Source organism: Leuciscus leuciscus (genome assembly GCF_965113295.1).
Source record: "Leuciscus leuciscus genome assembly, chromosome: 7".
NCBI lineage: Eukaryota > Metazoa > Chordata > Actinopteri > Cypriniformes > Leuciscidae > Leuciscus > Leuciscus leuciscus.
Window position 1 is genome coordinate 12,560,741 of NC_138731.1, and position 25,667 is coordinate 12,586,407.

Below are 25,667 nucleotides of genomic sequence, written 5' to 3' on the forward strand. Positions count from 1 at the left end.
TCATGATTACAAACATTAGTTATTCAGTTAAATAGACTTCTGAAGATGAGCATATAAATACAAATAGATTTTTTTGTAAGTGGTCCTTAACAGCATAGATATCTATGCATACAGAATAATATAATATTATTCAGACTCAAATTAATCTATTTTGAAGAATATGGGTAACCAAACAGTTGATGGGCCCCATTGGCTTCCATAGTATAGAAAAAAATATACCATGGAAGTCAGTGGCTACGTCAACTATTTGGTTACTGACATTCTTCAAAATAATCTTCTTTTGTGTTCAACAGAAGAAAGAAATTCATACAGGTTTGGAACAACTTGATGGTTGTTACAGATGAGCCAGGCTCCCTCACTACTCAGTCACAGCGAGCACCTTCACCTGAGTTCTAATCACTCACACCTGGTCTGGATTAATCACCAATCTAACCACCACATATAAGCACACATCTTGCATCCAGTCTTTGTCTGGTCTCAAACTGAGCAATGGATTGCTTACCTGGCCTCTGTGATTATCGCCAGAGTTTATCCAAGTCTTCTTCTCCAATGGGTTTCCTGTGTCAAGTGTCTCTCAGATTTGGCTATCTGGTGTGTGGTCCCCTTTCTGGATATTTGCCATCATCAACCTAAGGTGTTTGCTTCATCTCGGTCACCATCAACAGCTCAATGTCCATGATCTCCCATCAACCAAAGTATAGACCAACCAAATCTCTCTACATCCCCACTCGCCATTATTTGCTCGCATTACTCTTATTCTTCTGTTGATTCACTGCAGCAATAAACCTACCACTACAAAACTCACTTCTGTGATATAGGGTGTTTTGGATGATTGCCAGAGCATTGCTATGTGATTATTCTAAGTTTTTTTTAGCATGTTCAAATTCCAGGTGCCTTCAGTGCGCCTACAAAACTATTTTACATGTTTTTTTTTGTTTTTGTTTTTTCTCATCATGTGAAGCTTAATGTTTAATCTCTTAGACTTATAGCACACCACACCTCACCTCACCTCAATAAGCCTCAGGATATGGGGGTCTCATGCACATCTGTAGCACAAACATTGTGGGATGAGTTACTCTCCAAAGTATAATACTTGAAAAAAACCAAACTACAATAGCTAAAATAGTAACTCCACTAATGCGAGATTTGCGAAAACAAATCTGAACCACACAATATGTGCTTATATCATGACTTACAGTGAAGTTTTTTCAATAATGTTGCAACATAACATTTTGTCTTGATGTCTCAAAAAGCGAAATCAGTGTAGAAGAAATCAGTGTGTGTTTTTTCGGTACTACTGATGCAGTCTCCAGCCATAAAAGTAATCATTTTAGAAGAGTTTAGCGCTGGAGGGAAAGCCATTAAACTCAACTAGGTTGCAGAAGTTCTGTTGAAGTGAGCAAACATCTAAAAATACATTCCCTTGTTCTCCTGACAAAATAAATCTAATAACATTGTCTGTACTGTAAATGCACCATGCACAGTGGAGATGAGAACCACCACAACAATTATTGTCCTCTAGCATGTTCCAACATCCCATAGTGTATGTACTGTATACTGGCAGAAAGGGTTATCGTGATTGTTACCGCACATCAAATGGTCACCTAAAATGATTTTCCTGAGAAATAACTGTCTCTGTAAAGAGCAAAAAAATTATCTGACTCTGTGATACTATTGTGATACTATTGTTTAACCAATCAGACACGCTCTCTACAATTTTGCATGGTAAGGCTCAGTCAAGTCCAGTGTAGCCTCTCCGCTCAAACACTCATCATAATCAGTGATAACACATTGCCAATATACAGTAGTACAGTATTAGTACACAATATATACACAGATGAGCCAAAACATTATGACCAGTCACTGGTGAAGCCAATATCATTGATCATCTCCTAACAAGACCACATATTAAGGTCTGAGTAGATTAGATGGTAAGCAAACAATCAGTTCTCGTAATCGACGTGTTGGATGCAGGAGAAATGGGCAGGAATAAAGAGTGACCCTGACAAGGGCCAAATTGATGTACTCATTGATGTACGAAGGCTATCCTATCTGGACCGAACCAACAGAAGGTCTACTGTGGGCCGGATCTGGGCCCACACCATGTTGCTATCTGGGTTGTATCCTTATCTGTAAATATTAGAAATTCACGTGAGCATTTCCATTTTGCGTAAAGGCTCATCCTGGCAGTACTTTTTTGTTAAACTTCACTGAAGGAGTGTCAAACAGACAGAGCGCAATAGAATCTAGGATAGAAAGGATCTGGGCTTGTTGCCAAAATGTTGTAGGATCAAAACTCTCAAAGGTTGACTCAAGAACAGAATTGTACTTTTGAGCAAGAAACATAACCTCAGATTACCTCATAATTAGAAAATATGTACAATCCAGATTCCTTCTGTTCTATAAGATTGTCTTTTTCTCCCAGTCAGGTCAAGGTTAGGCTGGTTAGCGTGGCCCTGTTAGCCCCTGCTAGTAGATGCAGTAACTACAATATCTGGCCACAAAGAACATATTTCTCCATTTGCGGCCATTTAAAAGTAGCTGTGTGTTCTGACAAATTAACTTTAAATGAATTAAAAGTATTTTACATTGTTACTTCATGATACCTAAAGTATTCACTCATGTTAACAAACTGAACTTATGGTAAAATGTTACCAGCTAATTTAGCTGGCGAACTCCCCTAAGGTTGATGTTTTGTGCTTTGCTGAACTATTGTGAGATTCTAATTCATTTAAACCTTGATTTGCCAGTGACGCGTACGTGCCAGCTTTGCACATCAGACATTCTATTTGAATTTATACTGCATTCCAAACAGCATAAATTATGATTTTATAGAGCATTTGGAAGGGAAACACTAAAATACCAGAATCCATTGAGGAACTGAAAGAAAAGATAAACAAACAAACTTCATGCATCCACACCAATAGGTGTCACTATAGAGTCCAAGACCACTGAGACAAAGAAGAGCCTGCGTAATATAAAACGTATTAAGTGCACCTTTAAAATCAATTAGCCAACTTTTCCTTTCTTCTGCTAATAAAAAAAAACAGTGGTACTGTGCGCACAATCTGTTTAGTCAATTGTGGCTCAATGAACTTTCTCATTCCATGCACTCAGATCCATGGTTGCCCTGGAGACGGCCACATATGAGAAAATGAGCTTTAATTGCTGGTGACATCTGTTTTTAAATACACTTTTAGAATCCAGACATATATTTCATGCATGCTAAAAACACTCAAATGCTAAAGGGCCGCTTGTTAAAACAAAATGGAGTTGAGAAATCCATCATTTCCCTTTAGTTAAGAAAGAGGAAAAATTCAATTGGCCGAGTGCTTGCCAACACAATGTAGGGCAGCAGCAGTAAAATGCCACAGACCACCACAATAAGACATGACTAGACTTGAATTGTTGTCAAAAATAGACTTTTTTCCATGTCATCTTAATACAAGTCAGCATTTCAGTTCCTTTAGGTCCAAGATGAATGTCAAATGTCCTAATTTTTTTCAAACTAGTACACACGCACGCACGCACGCACGTATGTCGTTTAATTAAGTAAATATTCTCACAAAAATTTGCTCTGTTTAGAATTTTGATAAAGAGCCATATTAACTGTATTTTTCATATAACTTTGGCCATACTATTTATTTATTTGTCTATTTATTTTAAATTTTTTTTGCTGCTTGACAGTCATAGTCACTACAAACTGCGTGTGTGTGTGTGTGTGTGTGTGTGTGTGTGTGTGTGTGTGTGTGTGTGTGTGTGTGTACTTCATGAAATCAGTTCTGATATGTCCTGGAGTGCAGCTCTGTCCAAAGCTCTCGCCACATCCTTTTAAGACGCAAATTCCAACATGTCAGACACTGAAGGTTTTTAAATGCATCACAGAAGCCAGTCTGAATGTTTGTATGTGTGTATGCATTTCCACATATGCTGAATCACTTTGCAAACATCATCCTACGTACTTAATTGAACCTCTGTACATGTTACTGCCGGGTTTTCAGGTTTTATGAGTTGCAATTTATTTTTATCCCTTTCCCAAGGCACTGCACATGTATCGTGTATAGAATCTCAAATAAGTCATATTAATAGTTTTCCAAGAACAACGTGAATGCGATCAAACACCAAATTCCAAAATCTGCAGTTTCTTGTGGTTTCTAAGGACTGTCATGGATCATGGTAATCATTTTGTCCTCCAAAATACCATAGTTAATACAGTTATTGTTACAATAATAAAAATCTGGTAAATTTTTATCTGTTAAGGCTGGTTCACACGGCAGGATAATTAGGCCGATTTTAGCCCCGATTCACCCCTTCCGACAATCTTAAGGATGCTCCGATTATCGTAAAATAATCTGATCAGATATTCCTGCCGTGTGTGGTGTGTTAAGGCTGCTCTCGTCTGCTCGGAAGGACGTCGGGACCGCTCCGATCTCAAATCGGGGATATCCAACATGTTGGATTTATTTGGCCCGATTTCTTCTCGTGTGTGGTGTCCCCCGAGCACGCAGCCTGTGGACTGTGGAGTGTAGCCAATCAGAAAGCGAGGTGACGAGGCGGCGAGGAAACACCGGGAAATATAATCAAAACAGCTGGCGGCATGGCCCACCAGAAAGTCCGGTGGACGTCAGAGATCATCGCCTTTTCTTTTGATAACGTTTTTTTCCGGTTAAAAACAAACTACAAACTATTGCCACTGCATCCTCTTCGTCCGCCATGATTGTTTACTCTGAAGTCACGTTTGATCTCGAGGTATTTTGCGCGATTTCCTGTCTGATCTGGGAATGCTCGGGAGTCAAATCGGTTCGTGTGTGATGTGTTGATTTTGCCGTGAGGCTGCGCACCACACACTGTACGACCAAAACTGTTAGACCCGTGATTTTTTTATCCCCGTGTGTGGGGTCTCTCAGGTTTGGAAAATCGGCAGACAATTTTAAAATCGTCCCGTGTGAACCAGCCTTTAGGGACTGTTTGTTTTTTATTTAAGGGGCCACCGGAGGAGTTTTGAGATCTGTTGTCAAAAAAGACATGACCCTCCCTTCGCCAGCAATACATTTTTCTATGACCCTCCAAAATGTTTGTGAAAAAAGGCATGACCCTCCCCGATAATTTATTGATTAGCCTACTTCTGTACTGGTTTGCGCTTGGCAAAGATGTTCAGATAGCCATTGTTTTTTTTTGTGTGTTTTTTTTTAAACCATAAACTCTTGCTTTATCATCTTACTAGGGCTGTAACGATAGACCAAACCTACGATTCGGTTCGTATCACGATTTTTGATTTTAGATTTGAAAAAAATCATGTTTTCGGTGCTGATGGTGAACATGTGGGTGGCGCTGCCAATAAAGCATCTAAAAGCTGTCACAAAGAACCAGCAAAAGTAATGATTATTAATATGTCAAATATAGCAAGGAAACATTTTAATTGTTTATTAATAAACAAGTGTTTTCTGTGTCGACTGCAAAGATGAAGTTGACGATGCGTCGCGATCTTCTCAGAACGCGCCAGAGAGAAATGCACATTTCATAAGCAGAAAGCAGTCTGTTTTTTGAATTGTTCTGTTTAAAAGGTAGACATTTCAAGCTTTCTATATATTTCTCAGGTCTGTGAGGCAAGTAGCATACCTTACGCTGAGTTTCGGTTCATTTATGAGACAAGAGTCCAGTTCACTCGCCCGCGCCTCCGTGATTATCTATTTTCTACTATATTTACTTCTTATTTATTAAATCCAGATGAAACATTGATTAAAATTAAGATACAATTAATAAAAAAACGAAATTCACTTTAAAGAAAGGCTTTGTGCTTTCTGTTTGAGGTCTCTGTGAAATTTTTAAAGTCGCTTTCAGAGCAGTCATGTCCGTAATGGAGAACTGTCACGCCCGTAACATTGTTTTGTTTTGTTTAGTTTTTTCACATAAATGCGAACACGAAAAATAAAATAAAAATAATATTTTATGTTCTGTGGAGGCCGATCTTTATTCATCCGGTGGGTATATATCTTTTGGTTTGCACAGTGTAATTTATAGAAGAATTACTAAAACATATTTTGCCACCTAAAAGTTAAAGATTTTTTTGTCACGTCACGTCACGTCACATGTGTATTTCCCTCATATTAAATATAAAATTGAATGTGTAGACAGATATTTTTCTAATGTCTTGACTCCTTTATTTTTCTAATGTCTTGACTCCAAAATATTGGTATTAAATGCATTTTCGGAGAATTTATATTTCAAGTTTTGACTGCAAATGTTACGTCTATAACACTGGAATCGCCCAATTTTAACGAATTTATCCTCAACTAGTTTTTGTGGTGTAGGTCTACGTATTTTATTATGTTAACTTAAATAATACTAATAGTAATTTAATGATGTGGTAGCCCTACATCTTACACATCGTGGAAACAAAATAAGAATGGAACTAAAATATGGTAGTATCGCGCTACAGCGCACATTCTATCAGCAGCAGTTCTGGCGCCTCAGTCGCAATACTGTAAAACTCGACGTTCACATCACATGTTAATGCATGCAGTGGTAGAGTTACACTCACAGGACACTGTGCACTTATTCGCAATCACAAAAGTTCATTATTTGCTCGTGCTTTAAAGCTTTGCCGGGTAAACATTTCATTGGCATTCTGTTCTGACATGATGCATTTTTTCTAAGCGCGAACTGAAGTGCGCGCGCACTGTCAAACAGCGCCAAACTGGATTTTTGTTGGGTCAGACCCATCTGATATCGAAGGGGGGCTGATAACGCGAGATCAACATGGAGCTAAATGGAAAAAAATATCACCAAACAAGCCACTTTGAAATGTTTCTGTTTTCATGTATATAAAAGTTGGGTGACCCTCCCCCTAGACTAAAAAAAGTTGAATGACCCTCCCCTCAACAAAGAATAAAAAGACATGACCCTCCCCTATTTTCCTCCGGTGGCCCCTTCCATAAATACCGAACGGTCCCTTAGCTAACATGTGTATGCAAAATGTAACCGTTAAGACAATATTCTTACATTTTCAGAAGAAAATGTAATGATGCTAACCTGTACAAAACCTGACACGATTATAAGGCAGTTGCTGTTCCGAATCGAAACAACCCAAGTCTCAATGATATTTTGGTCTCTAAATGTGGCCTTGTTCCATTGTCATCATAAACTGGAAGAGTTGACTTCTTGATAACACAGGTTGTGTTTTATAGGAAAAACCCAACCTCAAATTGATTATTTATAATAAAACACTACTTTTTTCACTTTGACAATTACTGCAGTGTCTTCAGACCCTACTGTACATTGTGAATTATGAACCGAAATGCATTGGAAACCGCAAGACTAATTTCACCTTATTTCTGCATTTTGTGAATCAGAGACCGCTCACTGTAGTTTTTCCCTAGCGTGCGATTTAAATTGGTATATAGATGTTTCATTAAATGCTAAAACTCTTTGGTTGTGTTGTGTTGACAAATTAATATTTTGTGGAATTTTGGACTGATTGACCCAACCAACAACATACAAAAACTCTCTGGTTTAGCACGAATCACAGTATTTGGCTTCAAAACTCAACAAAAGTTTACATTTAGAACCGTTAATTTTTTACTTGATGAAAAAAAAAATATATTTTTTTTGTTATTTGGAAGTTGCATTCAAAATGCATTTGTTTAAAAAAAAGTGGGCATGTGCACGTTTGATCAGAAAAAAAAGGCAGATCAAATCCTAATGGTGAGTATGAGCAACATTGCTGTCTTAGCAGACACCACTAACTATAACATTTTGGCAAAAACTATATAGTAACCATGGCAAACTTTATAAGGGCACTGAATTAGTTCTAACCCAACATCTAAAGGGACACGGATCAGGTTCTATGAAGCCCTGACAGCTTCTTTGTCTTTCTCTCCATTCTTAAATGCTACAGTTAGTTCTTACTGGCTGTCAGCCGTACGGTTTACTGTGCCAAAGCTCCCGGTGCGTTCATTAATACACCAGCTGTGTTCCACTCCAGCACAATCCCAAAAATACACACACTATTCACACATCTGAGTATGAAGTAAAGATTGGCTGGTCCATGGCAGTGACTCCATCCAAACTCAGATCATCATCGATTACATGAGCGACAGCCAAAGTGCTCTTAGTGGAGCGAGAGCATTTTCCACCAAACACCCTCATCATCCCAGAGTGCTGGTCATTTTCTTTGCTTCTTTGAGAAAGAGTGAAGCAGGAGTAAAACATCATGTCACACAAGCCATCTCCAGCAGCCCATGTTCCACAAACACACACTTGTTTTTGGTAGGAAACCAGCTGCATGTTACTTATCTGTAAGACTTTTTCCCTCAGGATTTCAACAAGAGGGTCTTTCTCTCTCTCTCTCTCTTAGAATGGATAGTTTTTCCAGATGTTCCCAGAAAGTAGAAATATATGAGAGTTTTGGCAGAGCTTTTCAATGGGGGGCCCATTGCTCTCTCTATCCAGACATGAGGAGGGTGATATCATTAGAAACCATCTCAAACGCATCTCAGTGTTTTATAACACCCTGAGAGAAGAAGCAGAGATTTACAACCCTCTCTACACATCAGTCCACCTGCTCAGAGCCTTCATGTCTCATTTAGGGCTTTCATAACAATACCTGCATGATTTGTTGACGACTCCTGGGCTTTGGAAGCACTTAAAACACTGCCCACTTACACATATAACCAACATGTACCTGTCAAGAACATAATATCAATATCAAAATATTTTTTGCAATAGCTCATTCAAATAATGCTGTAACAGTCTCTGTGAATTGTTGTATATACAATAATAAATAAATTAGCAGAATATGTGGACTTTGTAGCTGATACTGCAGATCAGTGGTCGCGTTAACCAAATAGTTTACGTCATTGACCGAATTTCTTTAGGAGTGATGGAAAAATCTGAAGACCGTCTGTCATTTTGATGGATTATACTGAGGGGGATCTATTGTAACTTGTAACTGTAATTCCCACTGCTGTGCAGTTGGTGGCGAGTGCACATATTACAGCAATTATCTATTATCTAGTATTGTCTCGTCTTTGATCTCAGTTCATGATGTCTTTGTGCAGCCTGTGGCTTTAGACATTGCTATGGTGTTTATCAAACAACATCAAATACAAGAGAGACGAGTCAAGAAAAGAGAACGCATTCCACCGCCAATAGCAGCGGTTATGGGCATGTGACCGAAATCGTAAATCTTATTAGTTGACCAGCGTTTTTCCCAGTACGATGAAAAATACATTAGAACCCCTCTCCATTACAAAAAATAAAATAAAAAAATCTGTCGCATTGACAGGATATCAAATGTTAGTGTGGGTCAGACGCATTAAAAGTTAAAGGGGTGATATAATGCCCTTTTCACAATGTCTGAATACTTTCCCTGATGTCCCCAGAGTGTGTGTGTGTGAAGTTTAAGCTCAAAATACCCCACAGATATTGTTATATAGCATGTTAAAGTTGTCACTTTTTGAGGGTGAGCAAAAACGCACCATTTTTTGTCTGGCCCTTTAAATGCAAATATGCTGCTGCTCCCAACAGAGAGGGCGGGGTTTCAAGAGCTTGTGTGTTAGCAGCTCCGATTACGCAGACACACATTAAAATGACAGAAACAGTTTTGACTTTTATGTTTAAACGGAGTCAGACAAAGATGGAGAGACTCAAGAAGAAGTGACAACACGTAGAATGCAACAGGACGTCTCTGAATGGTTAGTTGATGAATTTATGTTGCTGATGTGGAGTTAACTATCTTCAACTGGCATATTCTGTCATGATAATCTATAAATCGCTCATATAGGAACTGTTGTGAAATGCACACAGAGTGACTTTCTATTGCATGTGAAAAGATGGATGCTATAGTTTGAGCTGACTCACAAATGTGCTCGACTACAATGACTCTTCCTCTTCTCAACATGGACTGCGTGTTCCCAGGGGCGGGGTTTATGTAAATTCTAGGGTTGGTGATGTCACTAACCCGGGAGGAATGTCTATGCTCAAACAGCGACATTACACACTAACTAAAGTTAAAAAAGGGAAATCATAATCAACCACCCCTTTAATTCTGTATAAGTATGCTAAAGTGTACTTCTTTTTGACGGGCAGCCATTGATTTGAGCTTCATGATCGTAGACATTACCAAGCTTTATTTGTGTTTATATCCCTCTGTCCACTACCCACTCTCCCAATGAAATATAACGCTCTAAAAGCATTAGCCAAGCAGCTCTTCTTGCACCAAGCAGTTTGTTCGCCTTAGCTGGCTTACCCTACACTTTCATCCGTGTGTGTGTGTGTGTGTGTGTGTGTGTGTGTGTGTGTGTGTGTGTATGCTGAACACAGCAGTCTCCTGTCCTGCAGTGGTGAACTCTCAGAGCAGAACAAAATTTCACCTCAACAACAGAGAACTTCACAACATTCCTGTATTACAATGCAGGATGAAGAAATCCCCATATGCAACATAAGAGAAAATAAATTTTCACATTTTCTAAGGAAAACATGAGTGGCGCTTGTCTTTGTAAACTCCCGGCACAATGCTAACTAGTTGTGGGTGGTTGTCAGAGCATTGCAATGCAATTGCTAAGGTGGTCTGAGTGGTTTTAAAAATCGTCAAGGAATGAAAATACTTCCTATATACTTTCTAAATCCACGCTTTTGATATTATTGTGAACGATGCATTCGAGCATATATGTTTATTTTTTTAATTTAATAAAATCTTAATCAATATGTCATAACTTGATCTTCAATCATTTACTCCGCACCTTTCTTACAATTTCTTTCTTGCAAGCTCACATTTGCATTCGTCTCCATCCAATCAACAACCAATGGACAGAACTTTGGCCCTGTTTACAGCTGGTATTAAGATGCGTTTTGGTCGATCGGGTCACAAATGGACAATGCTAAATACAGGTGTAAACAAGGTCTTGAAAACTCAAATCTTTTTGAGCTTGTTCACTTTCGACCACTTCCAGAGGTAGTCGAAAACGCATTCAATCCAGTTTGCTTTCGTAGTGTAAACACTCATGAGGTCGAATGTGTTCAAACAGCCACTAAAGACTTCTCTTTTTTTTTCTCCGATAAATTGTTTCACTCGTATGCGTCACAATACAGAAGAAACGATCTGTTGCTACTTCCAGGTCATTGGGTGTGCTGGGTTGGTTGGTTGCTTACCAATTAACTACTTACTAAATATGATATATCATTCATGTTTGTCCTATTAACAGGACAAAGTTGAATCATTTATAGTTCAATTCCAAGTAAGGTTATATCTCAGCAAACACTGACTGCAAGAGACTCTCTTGTTCTCACTGTCTCTGTCTCTCAAATCTCTCTCAGTTAGAAGTAGATTAAATATGCATGAGCATTCTCTGGTTCCCTGCATGAATCCTCATGGAGCCTGTGGCCATGTGAGTGTGTGCGTCCTGCCTAGGTGAGGTTAGCTCATGGCAACCCACCCGTGGAAAACAATAAAGAAGGAATCATGTTCTTTCCACTGGAACTGTTTCAATAGGTGGTTTAATTTCCTCTTTCTATCTAAGCTGTGCACCCTTCAGAGAATTCTGGCAGATTCAAACACTTATTAGAAACAAACCTCTCAAATGATATCTCTTTAATATCTCAATTGTTTCACTAGACCAGGGATGTCCAATCCTGCTCCTGGAGGGCCACTGTCCTGCAGAGTTTAGCTCCAACCCCAATTAAACACAGCTGAACCCTAGAGTTTCAAAAGAGATCTGAACAGTGTCTCAAAAATAAGCTCAGATGTGCCAAATATCAAAAGTACAGTTGTACAGCTATTCAAATTTGTAATTAAAAGTAAGAGATCTCAACAGGACTTTTTCTAATGAAATTCTTCTCAGATCAAGTGATCTGAATGATCCTATTAATTTTTAAAGCTCTGTATTCTCACTATATTTCAACAATTTCCTAATTTGTGCCTTTTATTTCTTCTAAGGAATTTATGAGAAACATCTGAGAACTGAGCTTTGAATGCGCAACCTTTGAGCAATAACAGGTTCAGATGAAGATTTCTGAATGGTTTTCATTTGTCTGATTGATGTAAGATCCTCTTACGAGAAGCAGTAAAAAGTGTGTGTGGGGGGGGGGGGGGGGGGGGGGGGTAAATAACGATCAGTCATGCAATTTCATGTGATATGTGGATTATAGTGCGTTTCACACATCATTTGACTGCACATATGTTTGAAGTACAACTGTGGCACTGTGCTCACATCTTAATGCTTTTCAAGATCAATGGGGAGCAACTGAGAAGCAGCTTCAAAGTGTTGGGTGTCTCAATTCATTCATAACATAAATCATGAAAGCATAGATATGCTCTCAAACTTCTCTGAAATAAAGTTGACTGACCACATATTAATCTAAGCATCAAATCAGAAACAGCTAGAGCAGGTTTTCTGATGAAATGTAAAATACATCCACAGATCCACAGACGTTCTAATGTCATAGGGGAACACAAATCTCTTACCATTTCTACGAGACATGTTTGAAAAAACATACAATGCAACAACAACCTTCTTTGATGTGAATGAACCTTAATGTTAAAAAGTGTATACAATATTTTGTTGCATGGCGGCAGCCAAAACCTGCGTTTTACTACTATGATAAAAAGTTGTACCATCAGAAGTAATGCCGATGATTGGTTAGATCATGTAACCTACATTCATAATCTACGTCTAATTCTATAACAGCAGGCACTTTTTAAAATAAAGGGGCCGACTAGACCTTCATATGTCATAAGGGAACACAAGTCCAACTCATGAAACAAGTCCTACTAAAGAAATGTGTAATCTGGATTACATTCATACTACACTCTCTCATACTAAATATAACATACTTTTTTTAGCGTGGATTACTTACTTATTCAAAATAAGCATCTACTCAAGAAAGTATGATATTTCGGACACAGCCAATGTGTCTTTTACCAGGGAGAAGACTGATGAAATGGAGAATGGGATGAGCACACACCTCGTTGAAGGCAGAGAGTGAGTATCCAGGTGAGTATTATGTATTCAGGCTTGACTTACTGGAGATCGCGGGGAGTTTGCAAGGAGAGCATGAGAAAGGATTCACAAGGAGATTGTAGGAGGATTCGTTAGGAGATCGCTGGAGTACAAGGTAAGTTGATGAGACAAGATAAGAGTAAATGTGAGGTGTGTGCTTATGTGCAGGGGTTGATTGGAGTGCTGACAAAGGACAGGTGCAGGTGCTTAGTATTCTGGTGAGTGAGAATCTGGCGATGGATGCTGGTGAGACTGTGGCTGTGTCCGAAATCACCCCCTATACCATCATTCACTATTCCCTACATTAGTCGACTTATATATTTTGCTTAAGGGAGTGAATGAAAACGAGTGAGCGAATTTGGAAACTTATCAAACTTTACGATTTATCTTGAACTCTGTCATGGAAACTATCTATAAACCTTAATTAAATCTTAATTTTAATCAATTAAATATAATCAATTAACCTGTATAGTATTACGCTGTACCCACATTGGACCAGCCGTTTGGAAAATGGATGTAAGGATGATTTAGTTGCGGGTGCCATATTCTGGTCAGAAGTGGGAATTAATTCAGTGCGCAACTTTCACGGTGCATTATGGGTATTCTATAGCCATTGAGAGTACATCAGGGGTGTTTCTCAATACTCAATTGATGTTTCCTCGCTCCTAGGTCCTCTAGCTCGTGACCCGGAAACCGATAGAATTCAGCCATCTTGAAGGACATCTCAATTCCCTAATTGCACAGCGATGAGGCGAGGAATGAGGAACGAGGAAGCTTTCTGAGGAGTCATGAGCGAGGATACACAGGTGTACCTTTCCCTCGCATTCTAAAAAATGAGAAGCACCCCGGTTGTACACTCGCAATTGTGGTGCATTGTGGGATTGAGTGAGTGCACTCAATAATGTCCACTATGTTTTCGGACACCACTACAAATGGCTGTGCCCACAACTACTACCCTATTTAAGGTTGTATGGGGTGATTTCGGACACATCCCGTGTCAGATCACTGCTGAGGATGGAGATCGTTGAATAAAGGCTTGAATTTGGTTCTGTTCCTCAAATGGATTCTGAAGATATTACAGCATAGAATAATTTTTTTTTTTTATGTCTTTTAAAGTCATTGTTTGATTCACAGCATATTTATATGCCTTTATTGTCCCACTCAAACAAAATAATTATTCCATGAAGTAATGGTTAAACATTTACAGAAATGTTTTTCATTTTAAGGTTTTAAAGTTTATTTTTGTTTAACATCATTTAATTCTTTGAAACATATTAGCACCAGGAATCACACAGAACAGAATGATAGGTAATTTCAAATTGAGTCAGCTGCATTAAATAAATGCATTAAAGTCCCCCTGTAGTCAAAAATGTTATCCCTTAAAATTCTTTGATTTTTTTTCCTTGGAAAAAAATTCTTCATGCCTTAAAATAGATTAAATGTAACTCTACACCCTTGCCTCATTTAGAATACGCGGTGCTATGAATATGCAAATTAGCCCCGCCTCCACTCACTCACACCAGCTCAGAGATCCACTCGTTGACGATCACACGTTGATCTGGGGTGCGTTTCCCGTACAACTATATAGCTCGCTGCTTAACTACAATAGTACGATGCATCGTTGGAGAAATCAACTCGCTAGTCACGACTGTTTCCCGAAACCGTATGTCGCAAAGTATCGTTCAAACACGTTGGTTTATGACGTCTCGCACGTGGTGGACTAATAACTTATTTTAATGAATCTGTTTGAGATCGAATTAACGCTAGATTTTGTCATATAAGTTACAGACATGGCATCTGAAGACCATTTCTAATTTTTCTCAGTTATTTTGCTTTATTACCAGACTCAATATTTGGCTCGTTCTTACGTAGTAGAGCACGTTCGCACATGCGCAGTCTTCAAAAACGGTGCTTTAAATCTCTTGACAAACTAAAAGACATAAATTACATTTGTTACAGATTTGTATGTATTCTAAATAAATAACACGGGTTGTACTGAATGTCAGCTTGCTTATTTTGCTAAAGATAAGGATTTATTCAGTCTACATCTCATGTAAACTAGAAACTATGCTTCTAACCACAGCTCGAGAGCTGTCGTTCCAACCACACAAGTTTTGCGATGCTGTTTGCGAACGTTCGTTGGAACGATGGTTTCGGGAAACACCTGATTGGTTACAAGGTTGTTTGTGACGTCAGAAACACAAGCGATTTCAAACCGTGTTTTTGAGACTGTCTTTGGTTCACTGCAGTTTTAAGGAGAAAATACTCAGCAATGGTGGTGACTTATGAATTTACACATGATTTGTCTAAACACCACATAGACATATAAACAACATTAAAAGCTTGATATTCACCACAGGGGGACTTTAAATAATATAATTTATCATAAATGCAAAATAATCAACTGACGATTAATTCCATGATTTCAGTATTACATTAAATAAGAATTCATAAACATTTGTTTGTCTGTAAATTTGCTGATACATAAATAATTTAGATGCTGTCAGTATGTCAATATGGTATTACAATATGGCTATGCAAACATGAGTAATTGTAATTGTATAAAACATGTATACAAATTCTCATGAGATTAGCATCACAGAATTGGGACTAATTGGGACTTTTTACCCAGAGTTAAGAAAACCTTCTATAGAGTGCATGGTTCATATCTCAAGCTTTTTTTTACAGTCACAGAAACCCTGTAATGAATGAGTTTAGGGTTTAGGATGACCAAGGGTTAATTCTTTAAAATATGAAAAGCCCTTATAGGGTTAACCCAGGGTTAAGCATAATGTGAAAACCTATTATGTGTTCTTGAGCCAATTATCAGCAAATCAGAGTAGCCATGAAGTCATTTTGCTGCAGCTCTAGTGAGTACTTATAGGCGACTGGCTTACAATGAGTGTATATTAAAATAGGAAAAAGTGTTTTACCATCAAAAAATTACACACATCACCTTTTAAAGAAAGTCTGATTTATCATTGAGCCAGCATGTAGGTGAGAAATGCAGTTGAACTTTGCAGGCGTAATCTGCCATCACGCATCAAAAACAAACAGAATTAGCCGTGAATGGTGAATGGAGCAGCATCTTTATCAGTGGAGCGCAGATGCAGACTCACATGTCTCCAGGGAATAGTTCCCTCAATCCATCTAAAAGCCTCATTCAAAGCAGAGGATCAACTAATGAGATCTGACTCCATTAGTCCGCAGTGCTAAGTGTCCGTCCATGCTTACGTAGCGCAGGAACCGACAGCGGAAATGGGGATCCCTCTCACTAAACCTCATCTCCCTCAACGTCATATCATGACTCTTTAATCCACTCAAATCTGTTCTCACTCGCACCATAAACCCACCACCTCAAACCGGCCAATTAGCCATCTGCCACACTACAACTGTGTGTGTGTAAGGGTTGGGGGTTACTTAGTTTGAGTTAATGGAAAACTAAAAAGATAAAGCTGCCCAAGAAGTGACTTAAAATTGCCCAGGGACATTTGGGGCATCCCCAGTTGGAAAAAAGTGCGTGATTACTTAGCAATGTTTGTGATTTCATTGCTTAAGTTTGACGACAAATGCATCCCCAGAAGTGAGTTTGGGGACGCACTATTTGGGAAAATGTGGGCGGGGTTTGTGGTTGGGTTCGGTTTTTTTTTTCTCAGTACAAATATCTAATCATTCTTAAATAAAGATACATTTACTTGAGAAGAAAATAACGTAAGATTACATAAGTCTTGTTTTTATGCTTAAAACAAGAAAAAAATATCTGTATTCAAAGGGAAAAGACGTTTATTTTTCTTAATATCTTGAGTCATTTTGTTTCTCAAGTAAATGTATCTCGATTTTTTTTTATATTTGTACTGGAAAAGTAAGATCATCATTTTTGTAGTGTTTATATAAAAACAAGAAGACTAGTGTGTGTGTGTGTGTGTGTGTGTGTGTGTGTTTGTCAGCTACACACAAGTGTGTATGAGAGAGGTGGAGAGGTAAAGACATTAAAGGGATGGAAAATGCAAACTGGAAAACCACAAGAAATGAAAGGCAAAAGAGGTGATGTGGCAGACAGACACACGCTGGCCGTCAGTGGAGTGTATTGTGTGAGCTGATGCTGGAGCATCATGCTCTATTGTTCTTCCTCACACTGGAGCCCACGAGCAGGGCACAGACAGCGTGGTGTGTGTGTGTGTGTGTGTGTGTGTGTGTGTGAGAGAGAGAGAGGGGGGAGGGGTGTGCACAAATGAACGCACAAACACACACTTTGGCAGAAAGCCAAGGCTTTTTCCAGCACCGGCTGTGCATGTCTCTTGCTGTGTGTCAGTCTAATCAGTCTGAATCAGACTGTGGCATTGTAGGATTTATCAGCAGTTTCCAGCCTTGTCTCATGCACAACCAGAATCATTCAATCAAAGCATACATTTTACAATTTATTTTGAGAATTGTGTTCTCTCTCTATCTCTGTCACATTCTGTAATTGCTTAATTTTCGTTTTCATGGACTTTTAGTTTGTTTCTCAATATTTCTTGTGTTTCCCTCCAATTGTCATGGTTTCTAGCTTGGGTTCATTTGTTGTCATGGTGACATCCACCTGTTCCTTGTTCAGTTAATTTGTTGCCTTGTTGCCCAATCAGGCAATGGCTGTGTCAGAAAACCGATAAATGCTGCCTTCGGAGGAAATATTGCAAGGTAGGAAGGCATCAAGGCCCGTCCAAATCCAATGTTAGCTTCACTTTCCTGTCTCCTGAGATTCCTTCATCTGATTGATTTTTGATGAGTTATCTTTGATGAGTTAAAGCAATGTCATAACTTATTGATCATATAATTTTTTTACAGTGTAGATGTACATTTTTGACCTAAGGAGAAATTACTATTGAAGTAATTAAACATTTGCTTAGTTTTCAGCAAAGCTCACTCTATTTTGCTGTAGATCATTAAACCATTACACTGCCTCAGAAGAAGTCTGTCCGAAACCAGTTTTGTGAGGAAACTTCGTGCACAAACGCTGCCTGCGAAGTCATTTAAATTGTAATTGTAATAATATTTCACAATACTAATGTTTTACTGTATTTATAATCAAATAAATGCAGCCTTGGTGAGCATACGAGACTTCTTTCAAAAACATGAAAACAATTTAACCTAAACCTTAACATTGCAATGTATATATATTTTTTTCATATAACAAAGGAATTATGTTGCTATTTCTGCCCTTGTATATTTCTGGCAACAAGACATCATGTCAATAGCAGCATTATAAAAGTCACTGGCCAACTGGCGAGTACGCTTTATTTACTTGCCAAAGCCAATTTCCACTTCTCTCTTCTGACTGCACTGAGTGGAAACAGATCCCGATCTGCCAAAAACCAAACCAGGACTGCACCATGAGTACAGCATCACGTTTAGAGGATAGAGGCTGATTCATGAATGCTTTAGGAACAAATCATATGGTAAGAGACTCCAAAAACACATTTAATATGTTGCTTAGGAGATACCATCCCTGCAATTCATCAGCTGTTTATGGTTCTTATTGCCCTAGATAAAAGTATACTATAGGAGAAAAAGATAGAGTAATAGGGCTCATAATGATCTACATGTCACGCACTGCATCAATTACATCATAAGGAAATGATAAATCAGTGTAAACTGGATAATCTACATTGTGTGTGTCTGTAAGAGAGGCATGTTGGGTTTCCATGTTTTATGGGGACATTCCATAGACATAATGATTTTTATACTGCAAAAATGTTATATTCGGCCCCCTTTACACTAACCCTACCCATCACAGAAAACTTTCTGCATTTTTCCAAAAATATCACTTAGTATGATATGATTACACAAGGCCAACACTATTCTGGTATTACTATCTTTGAGGGGACATTTGGTACCAGGACCACACACACACACACACACACACACACACACACACACACACACACACACACTTTACTTCAGTGAAAAGTTTAACAATAGTTGGTTGTCCATTATAGTCACGGGTTCATCATAAATCTTCCCCATTAGTGGCACATATTTACCAAAGATTTGCCAAAAAGATGTTTGCCATTAGTGGCAAAATGTTCATTGTTGCCAGAGGTTTTCAGCAAATCCGCAGTACTGGAAAAGAGCAGCAAACTTTCAGACATTGACCATGAATTAACAACAAGTTTTTGCAGGGGTCACTGTCTGCAGTGATGAATCAGATCATTTGTTCAGACAGTTTAGTCAATATCTGCATCAGTTTCCATAGTAATGACATAAGCATCAGAACAATGTCAAGAGACGTAAGAGAGCATGACATCTTGTTGTGATGCTAAACTACAGAAGCAGACAACATACTATACAATGTACAACACCATAAGCATCTGTACTTATATATACACTCATATGCACTTAATCACAATTTATTACATAGTGAAAGCTACATGTGAGTGTACATGAGTGAACTGAGACAGACAATACTGCACTTTGTGTATGACGTTAAAGACATTTACTTGAAATTGGATCTGGAACTGTTTATTTCCAAAAATCTGGAAATTCACAGTTAATCGGATTTCAAACCACATACAAATGTGGTTTGGATCGGGTTTGTGCGATTTTTTTTCTTTCAGTTTCAGTTCAGACAACAAACAACTAAACGGATTTGAGTTGTATATGCCAAGAAATCAGACTTTTGCGGCCTACTAAACAAAGCCTTAAATAAACCCAGTCAAAAGCAGACACTTCCAACCCGGATTTGCAAATAATCTTCAAAGCCTGGCCAACCTCCACCCAGTGTATTGATCAGATGACTGATTAAGTAATCAATTAACAAACACCTTAGAGAGGACAACAGAACCCAAATGCTTCCCAAAAAAACAACGGTTGCATTTCAATGATCCGGTATTGTGAGCCAGTTACACACAGTCATATACTGTTTAATAAGCAGTGCTAAAGAGGTCTTCAGAAGGAAGTAACAGCTTATAACAGGAAGGATAACAAAGGAGGGGTCCAAATATGACAATCAACACAATTATTATAAGAGGAAAGAGGTTGTTCTCTCATTTTGTTCTCTCAAGAGCACTCTATCCACAGCAGTATGTAGTATGGAGGTTAATCCAACCGTAAATACTGAATACACATACAGCGAGTGAGCCATGTGGCCGAGGGTATAAAAACCTCTTCAGATTGCTGAGTGTGGTGCTTGTGAATGGATTACTGTTCACTCAGCCACATAACGTCTTTTCTCTAGGAGGGCAAACACCCACTACAACTGGATATGGCAGAAGAAAGAGGATTTATGGTCCTATTCACTCTGTCCCTGTCTTCCTCCATTATATCCTCCTGACTTTTTGTTGGCCCTAGGGGCAGGGGCTGCCAGGATGTATCTGTCTGTCCATTGATGATGGCCGATGGCCATGTTCTGCAGATGTCCTCACTTCCACTGGGTAAAACCACAGTAAAAAGCCCCTCTGCTACACCAGACCTCCAAACATCTGCAAATCATTGGCACTGGAGATCTCAAAACCAATACTCTGCACAACTCAACAATGTCTTTATGATCATGCCTAAAAATAGCCTGCTTTGTTCTTTATTTGCTCTGAAGTTGTAGGTGAGAAGAAAGCCTCAGAATTGCTTATACATCGGCATGGAACTCATTCAGCAACAGACATGAAGGATATCTAAATCATGCAGCTTGTTGAAGAGGTTTGCTATTTCTTTGTGGTTGGACTTACTTTCCAAGCAGATGAAAAATCCCATCGACATGCATATATTGATGGAGGGATCAGAATATTCATTATCCAACTCATTATCTCATGGCAAATCATAACTGTTTTACGTTTTGTTGAATTGGTGGTGAATTCGAATTTGTACATTTTCGTACGATCTGCTTACACCCCAGTGATGGTTATGTTTAGAGGTGGACCTTCATGCTAACTTTTTTTTACTAAAAATCATGTTGTCGCACAATGAATCAATACACTCTCAGAAAAAATGTGCAAGAATTGTAACTTTGGGGGGTACAATGGCTTGTCACTGGCTAAAAGGGTCATAAGGTAAGAATTGCTACTTTAAGGTACTATTATGCAGTTTTTTAGGGGTATAAAAGTTACAAAGATATACTTTTAAGGTTACTGCCCCAGTGACAACCCATTGTACCACTAAAGCTAAAAATGTTTCCACATTTTTGTCTACGAAATCACCACATTGTAAAAATAGTTTTGTTTCCCCATGAAATGTGGCCACCTAACACACTTTACACCACACAGCAACATTATGGCAACCAACAACAACACTCTATGGAAGTAGAATCCACATAAGAATGAAGGAAATCTTAGAAAATGTAAAATATCAACTCATTGAAAAAAAACGCCTGTGGTGACATTTTTGCAAAATGATATTACGTTTCGTCTTTATTAATCGATAATCTACCTCTGTAATCATAATTTTCTGTGATATTGCCTCTATAATGCTAATTTCAGCTGGAAACTGCAGTGATTTTTATGTATTGGTATGTGTTTTCTGTTTTGAGTATTGCAAAAATGTAGGCAGAGGCACATTTTTCCAATGTGTTGCTACAATCTAGTTCAGTCTGTTTATATTTCAGTTGTTTGTGGGTTTACTCTGAGACATGGTTGTTAATTATCAGACCGTCTTTACAGATGTGACCTTCAGATCAAAAACTGAGACATTGTACACACACTTCCTCCAAAAAAACCCTCACCTTGAACCTCACATTGATAAGACCGAAAGAAAGGCAGCACAGCTGTGAGGTTGAGCTAACAAGTGGGAGAACTAGTTTGTGTTTTGTGTTATGCCATGTGTACATGTGTTAGCTGTTTGTGTGTGCGTATGAGAGAGTGAGCATAGTGTACCCGCATCCTGACCTATAGCCCACTGTGTAAAGCAGCAGGGTTTATGCATCACTCCTCAGCAGGGGTCTCACAGCCTGGACCACTTACCTAAACATTAGCATTTCTTCCAGCCATTTCCTCTCTAAAACTCCAGAAGTGCTGCACATAAAACAAGGTCTTGCCACTATGCTGACCCAGTGTCCCCTTTTAAATGTCAAAGGTTGGTGTGAAATCATTGTTTACGTATGACAACTGCACTCAACTCAACATACACATTCTAAATATTTATGTTCACTCTGCAAAGACAATAAGAACAACATCAATTGTATGGATGCATGTTACAAGTAATTTGCTTGTTACAAATGTGTATGTGGCAATAATTTTTGAATCGCCAGACCCAAAATCAACTCCTGACTCCATGACCTAAACTTCCAAATGTAATGACCAACAGCTTACAGAATAGGTTGATTTTTAAGCATTTTAGCAATCAAAGCCTCCCTCAAACTGGGGTTAAACATGCATCAAACTTCTTGGCACATCTGACAAACACAAGCACTGTTACACAGATGACACGTATATTAAGAGTGGAGTGTTTGAAATTAGCTTCTTCCCAATCACCGTACCATGAGCCCAGCATGAAGCCCAGTTAAGCATGAAAATGACCGTGATTTGACACTTAACAGACTTAAACCAGCCATTTTGTGTGCAAAAGAACAAATTACCACAATCCTGATAAATAAGGCATGAGAAGTTATCCAGCAGTTCTGTGGTGCTGTTCAGGAGATATGGGATGGGATGGGCTGGCTTTTCAGACTACACGACTAAAGCTCAGTGTAGCTGTCAGTCAAAGCAGGATAATGGCACTAATGCTCAGCATCACCCATCACACAAACCTGGACCTCAAGCATCCTTAAACCATAATACTCTGATTTATCCCATTAGCCTTCATATTTTTCTTTGATCTTCTATTGATGACTATCTCTTTCTCAATTCAATTTCAAAACAAAAACTACATTTCCAAGCTACAAATAAATACAAAATAAAAATAAATTTGAAAAAAAATTATTAACCTAATAAAATACATTAAAGCTAATGAAAATTTGCAGTGCAAAGACATTAAAATGATCAATTGGGAAATTAAAAAGTAGCCTAATAAATTATGAAGGTAACAGAGATAAACCTCATGAAGAAAGAATGGAAAGCGAAACTATATGTGCGCTATTAATTGTAATAATTAACCAAACGCAGGCCTATCTATAGAGATCACTGTCTCTCCATCTCTCCTCTCATCGTACCTGTTTTGAAGAACGCATCCGTGTCCGAATCAGTGGGTCCGTCCTCCGCCGCTTCAGCAGGATTCATCTTTCCTCTCAGATCTCACAAATCAAAATAACGAGAAATATATCCAGATTTAGCGCTCCATCATCTCTATATTTCTGTGTTTTGACTGCACAGCCCTCGATCAGAGCGACAAAGCGCAGCTCTGCATTGCCTTCTATTGTCTCCAGATGCGCCTCTCCTCCTGCGATCGCTCCTTTCACTTCTTATGAGTCGGTTCTTTTGAATAGGTTCGCCAATTGGACTGATCGATTCGTTCGCGAATTGGTCTGGATGGTTCTCGAGACTAGTTTCGGTCTTGTCCGACTCGAAATGAGCCCTAGAGCCGGTGAACACAATCCTCAGTGATTGGGTTTTCTGTTGATTTGATCAGTGGGGTTGGAAAGTTACCAACCTTATTGTAGCCGAATGTGTGCAGGAAACATGTTTCCAACTTGTGCGTATGATGACATAATGTGACATACGACAAAGAGATTGGTTTTAATATTTTATTGGAAACATGAGAGACATCCAAAAGATGTGCAATAGACGACCTATAGGCTATTTCTGCACAAGTAAACAATAAGAGAATGTTTGTCTCAGTCGTATTTCCAACTTGCAAAGATAAGTAGGCTATGAAAGGAACTTCATGTTGCAATAACATTATGTAGGGCAGCAAAGTGAACTACTAGAACACAACACATCACAATACAATAGCCTACATGCTATACATACGAATGAATGTTACTTAACAGTATAAATAAATACGTTGCATATTACCATGTAGGCCAACTTAAATGTTTAGAGCTTTTTAAAATGTCAGGGTATTATTGAGTGGGTGTGACGTAAACGAACCGATGAATCGTTTTGGAACCGGCTCATTGAAATGAACTGTTCGAAAGAACCGTTTCGCGTAAATGAGTCGGACCAGCTCAACACAAAGCGGCGCGCAGCCGGTGTGTGTGTGTGTGTGTGTGCGTGTGCGTGTGCGTGTGCGTGTGTGCGTGTGCGTGTGCGTGTGCGTGTGCGTGTGCGTGTGCGTGTGTGTGTGTGTGTGTGTGTGTGTGTGTGTGTGTGTGTGTGTGTGTGTGTGTGTGTGTGTGTGTGTGTGTGTGTGCGCGCGCGTCTGTGTGTGTGTGTCAGATGGGGATGGAGAGAGCTATCCTGACAGTGAAAGGTGATGATGTCATGAATTCTGCATAATGTATTGGGCTTGTTGGTCATTCTTTCCCTCTCTTATAAATATTTTCTTTAAAAAGTTAATGAGTTATTTTAGAAACATAAGCACACTCATTTAGATGCCCCCCCGGAGCGCCAGAGACTGTGTGGAGTGTAGGCTATTTTTCTAACAATAGAGCATAGCCTAAGTGTGTGTGTGTGTGTGTGTGTGTGTGTGGGGGGGGGGGGGGGGGGGGGGGGGGGGGGGGACCTCCCTCTGTGACATATCACGCCCTCATCACTCATGCAGTCTTTAGGCTATTAAAGAATCCCAAAGCTGCTGGGACAATATTGCCTGTTCTCATAATACAGTAAATAGAGAGCACACGTGTGTGTATCCATATCTTTTTAAACATAGATGGCAATATCCGAAATACTTGTCCTTATAGGGAAATGTTTTGGATATAAAGCAGTGGATGTTTTTTTGAGAAATATTATAATATTGCCAGTGTGATATTCGGATGCTTTTTATTTCGTACCCTGTGATCTACCTTGTTTTTACATTAATCAGCCTTGACCGTTTGACAGAACTGCAGCCATTTTTGGTAGTGCAATAAATAAAATATATAAATAAATTAAAAATATTTTCTTTAATACATTTTAATATATAATTTGTTATTTTTGATTATTTAGTGATACAGTTTGCTTCTGAGATTCTTTCGAACCAAATGACAAACAGAAAGATTGGTTATGGGGTGAAAATCGAGGATTTACTGCCCCCTGGCGACTGCCACACAATATCACAACTTAAATAAAATATTTTCAGTGGTTCATAATGGACCCAGACTTCTGACAGGCAGAAATACATTATCAGAGACATTGTGCACCTTTTTCTTCTTCTTCTTTTTTTTGTTTGTTTAATGTTTCCAAGGACATTTAGACTTATGAAGTGTATGGATAATACAAATAATTAAAAGTCCTGCTTTTAGCTCTTTGTAGAAAAATATTAAACACAATTCTCATATTGAACCAATTTTTGCTATATCCACCAAACCTTTAATTAGAGAGCATATGAACCTATAAATTATCTTCATTTATTTCCATTTATGTCTCCCTTTATTATTTCTCTGTCACAATTTTTTTATATATATTTTATTATTGATTATATCTGTCATGCAAGACAAAGAGAATGAACTAGAATAATCTTTATTTACAAATACTCAGGAAAACATTGGAAACGCAACCACAAAAAAACAAAACAATATGGGACAAAAGAAGAAATGAAACTCAGGGTATAAACATAAGGAACAAAAAAGGGAACTAGATGAACACAGGTGAACAGAATCTAATAATCAGTGATTAACCATAGCAACAAACT

At 38.5% G+C, this 25,667-nt stretch overlaps 1 protein-coding gene across 4 annotated transcripts in view; it reads right to left on the minus strand.

Annotated features, from left to right (window-relative positions):
• The window catches only part of kalrna (kalirin RhoGEF kinase a), a 223,734-nt gene extending 200,387 nt beyond the window's left edge, over nucleotides 1-23,347 (minus strand). For 3 of the 4 annotated variants that reach the window (XM_082176022.1, XM_082176019.1, XM_082176018.1), the window contains exon 1: nucleotides 23,110-23,347. In XM_082176022.1, coding sequence (XP_082032148.1) covers nucleotides 23,110-23,176 — 67 coding nt within the window. In that variant the 5' untranslated portion in view covers nucleotides 23,177-23,347. The remainder of the gene's footprint in view (nucleotides 1-23,109) is intronic. The other variant, XM_082176021.1, reaches the window with a different exon arrangement.
• Nucleotides 23,348-25,667: the final 2,320 nt, after the last annotated feature.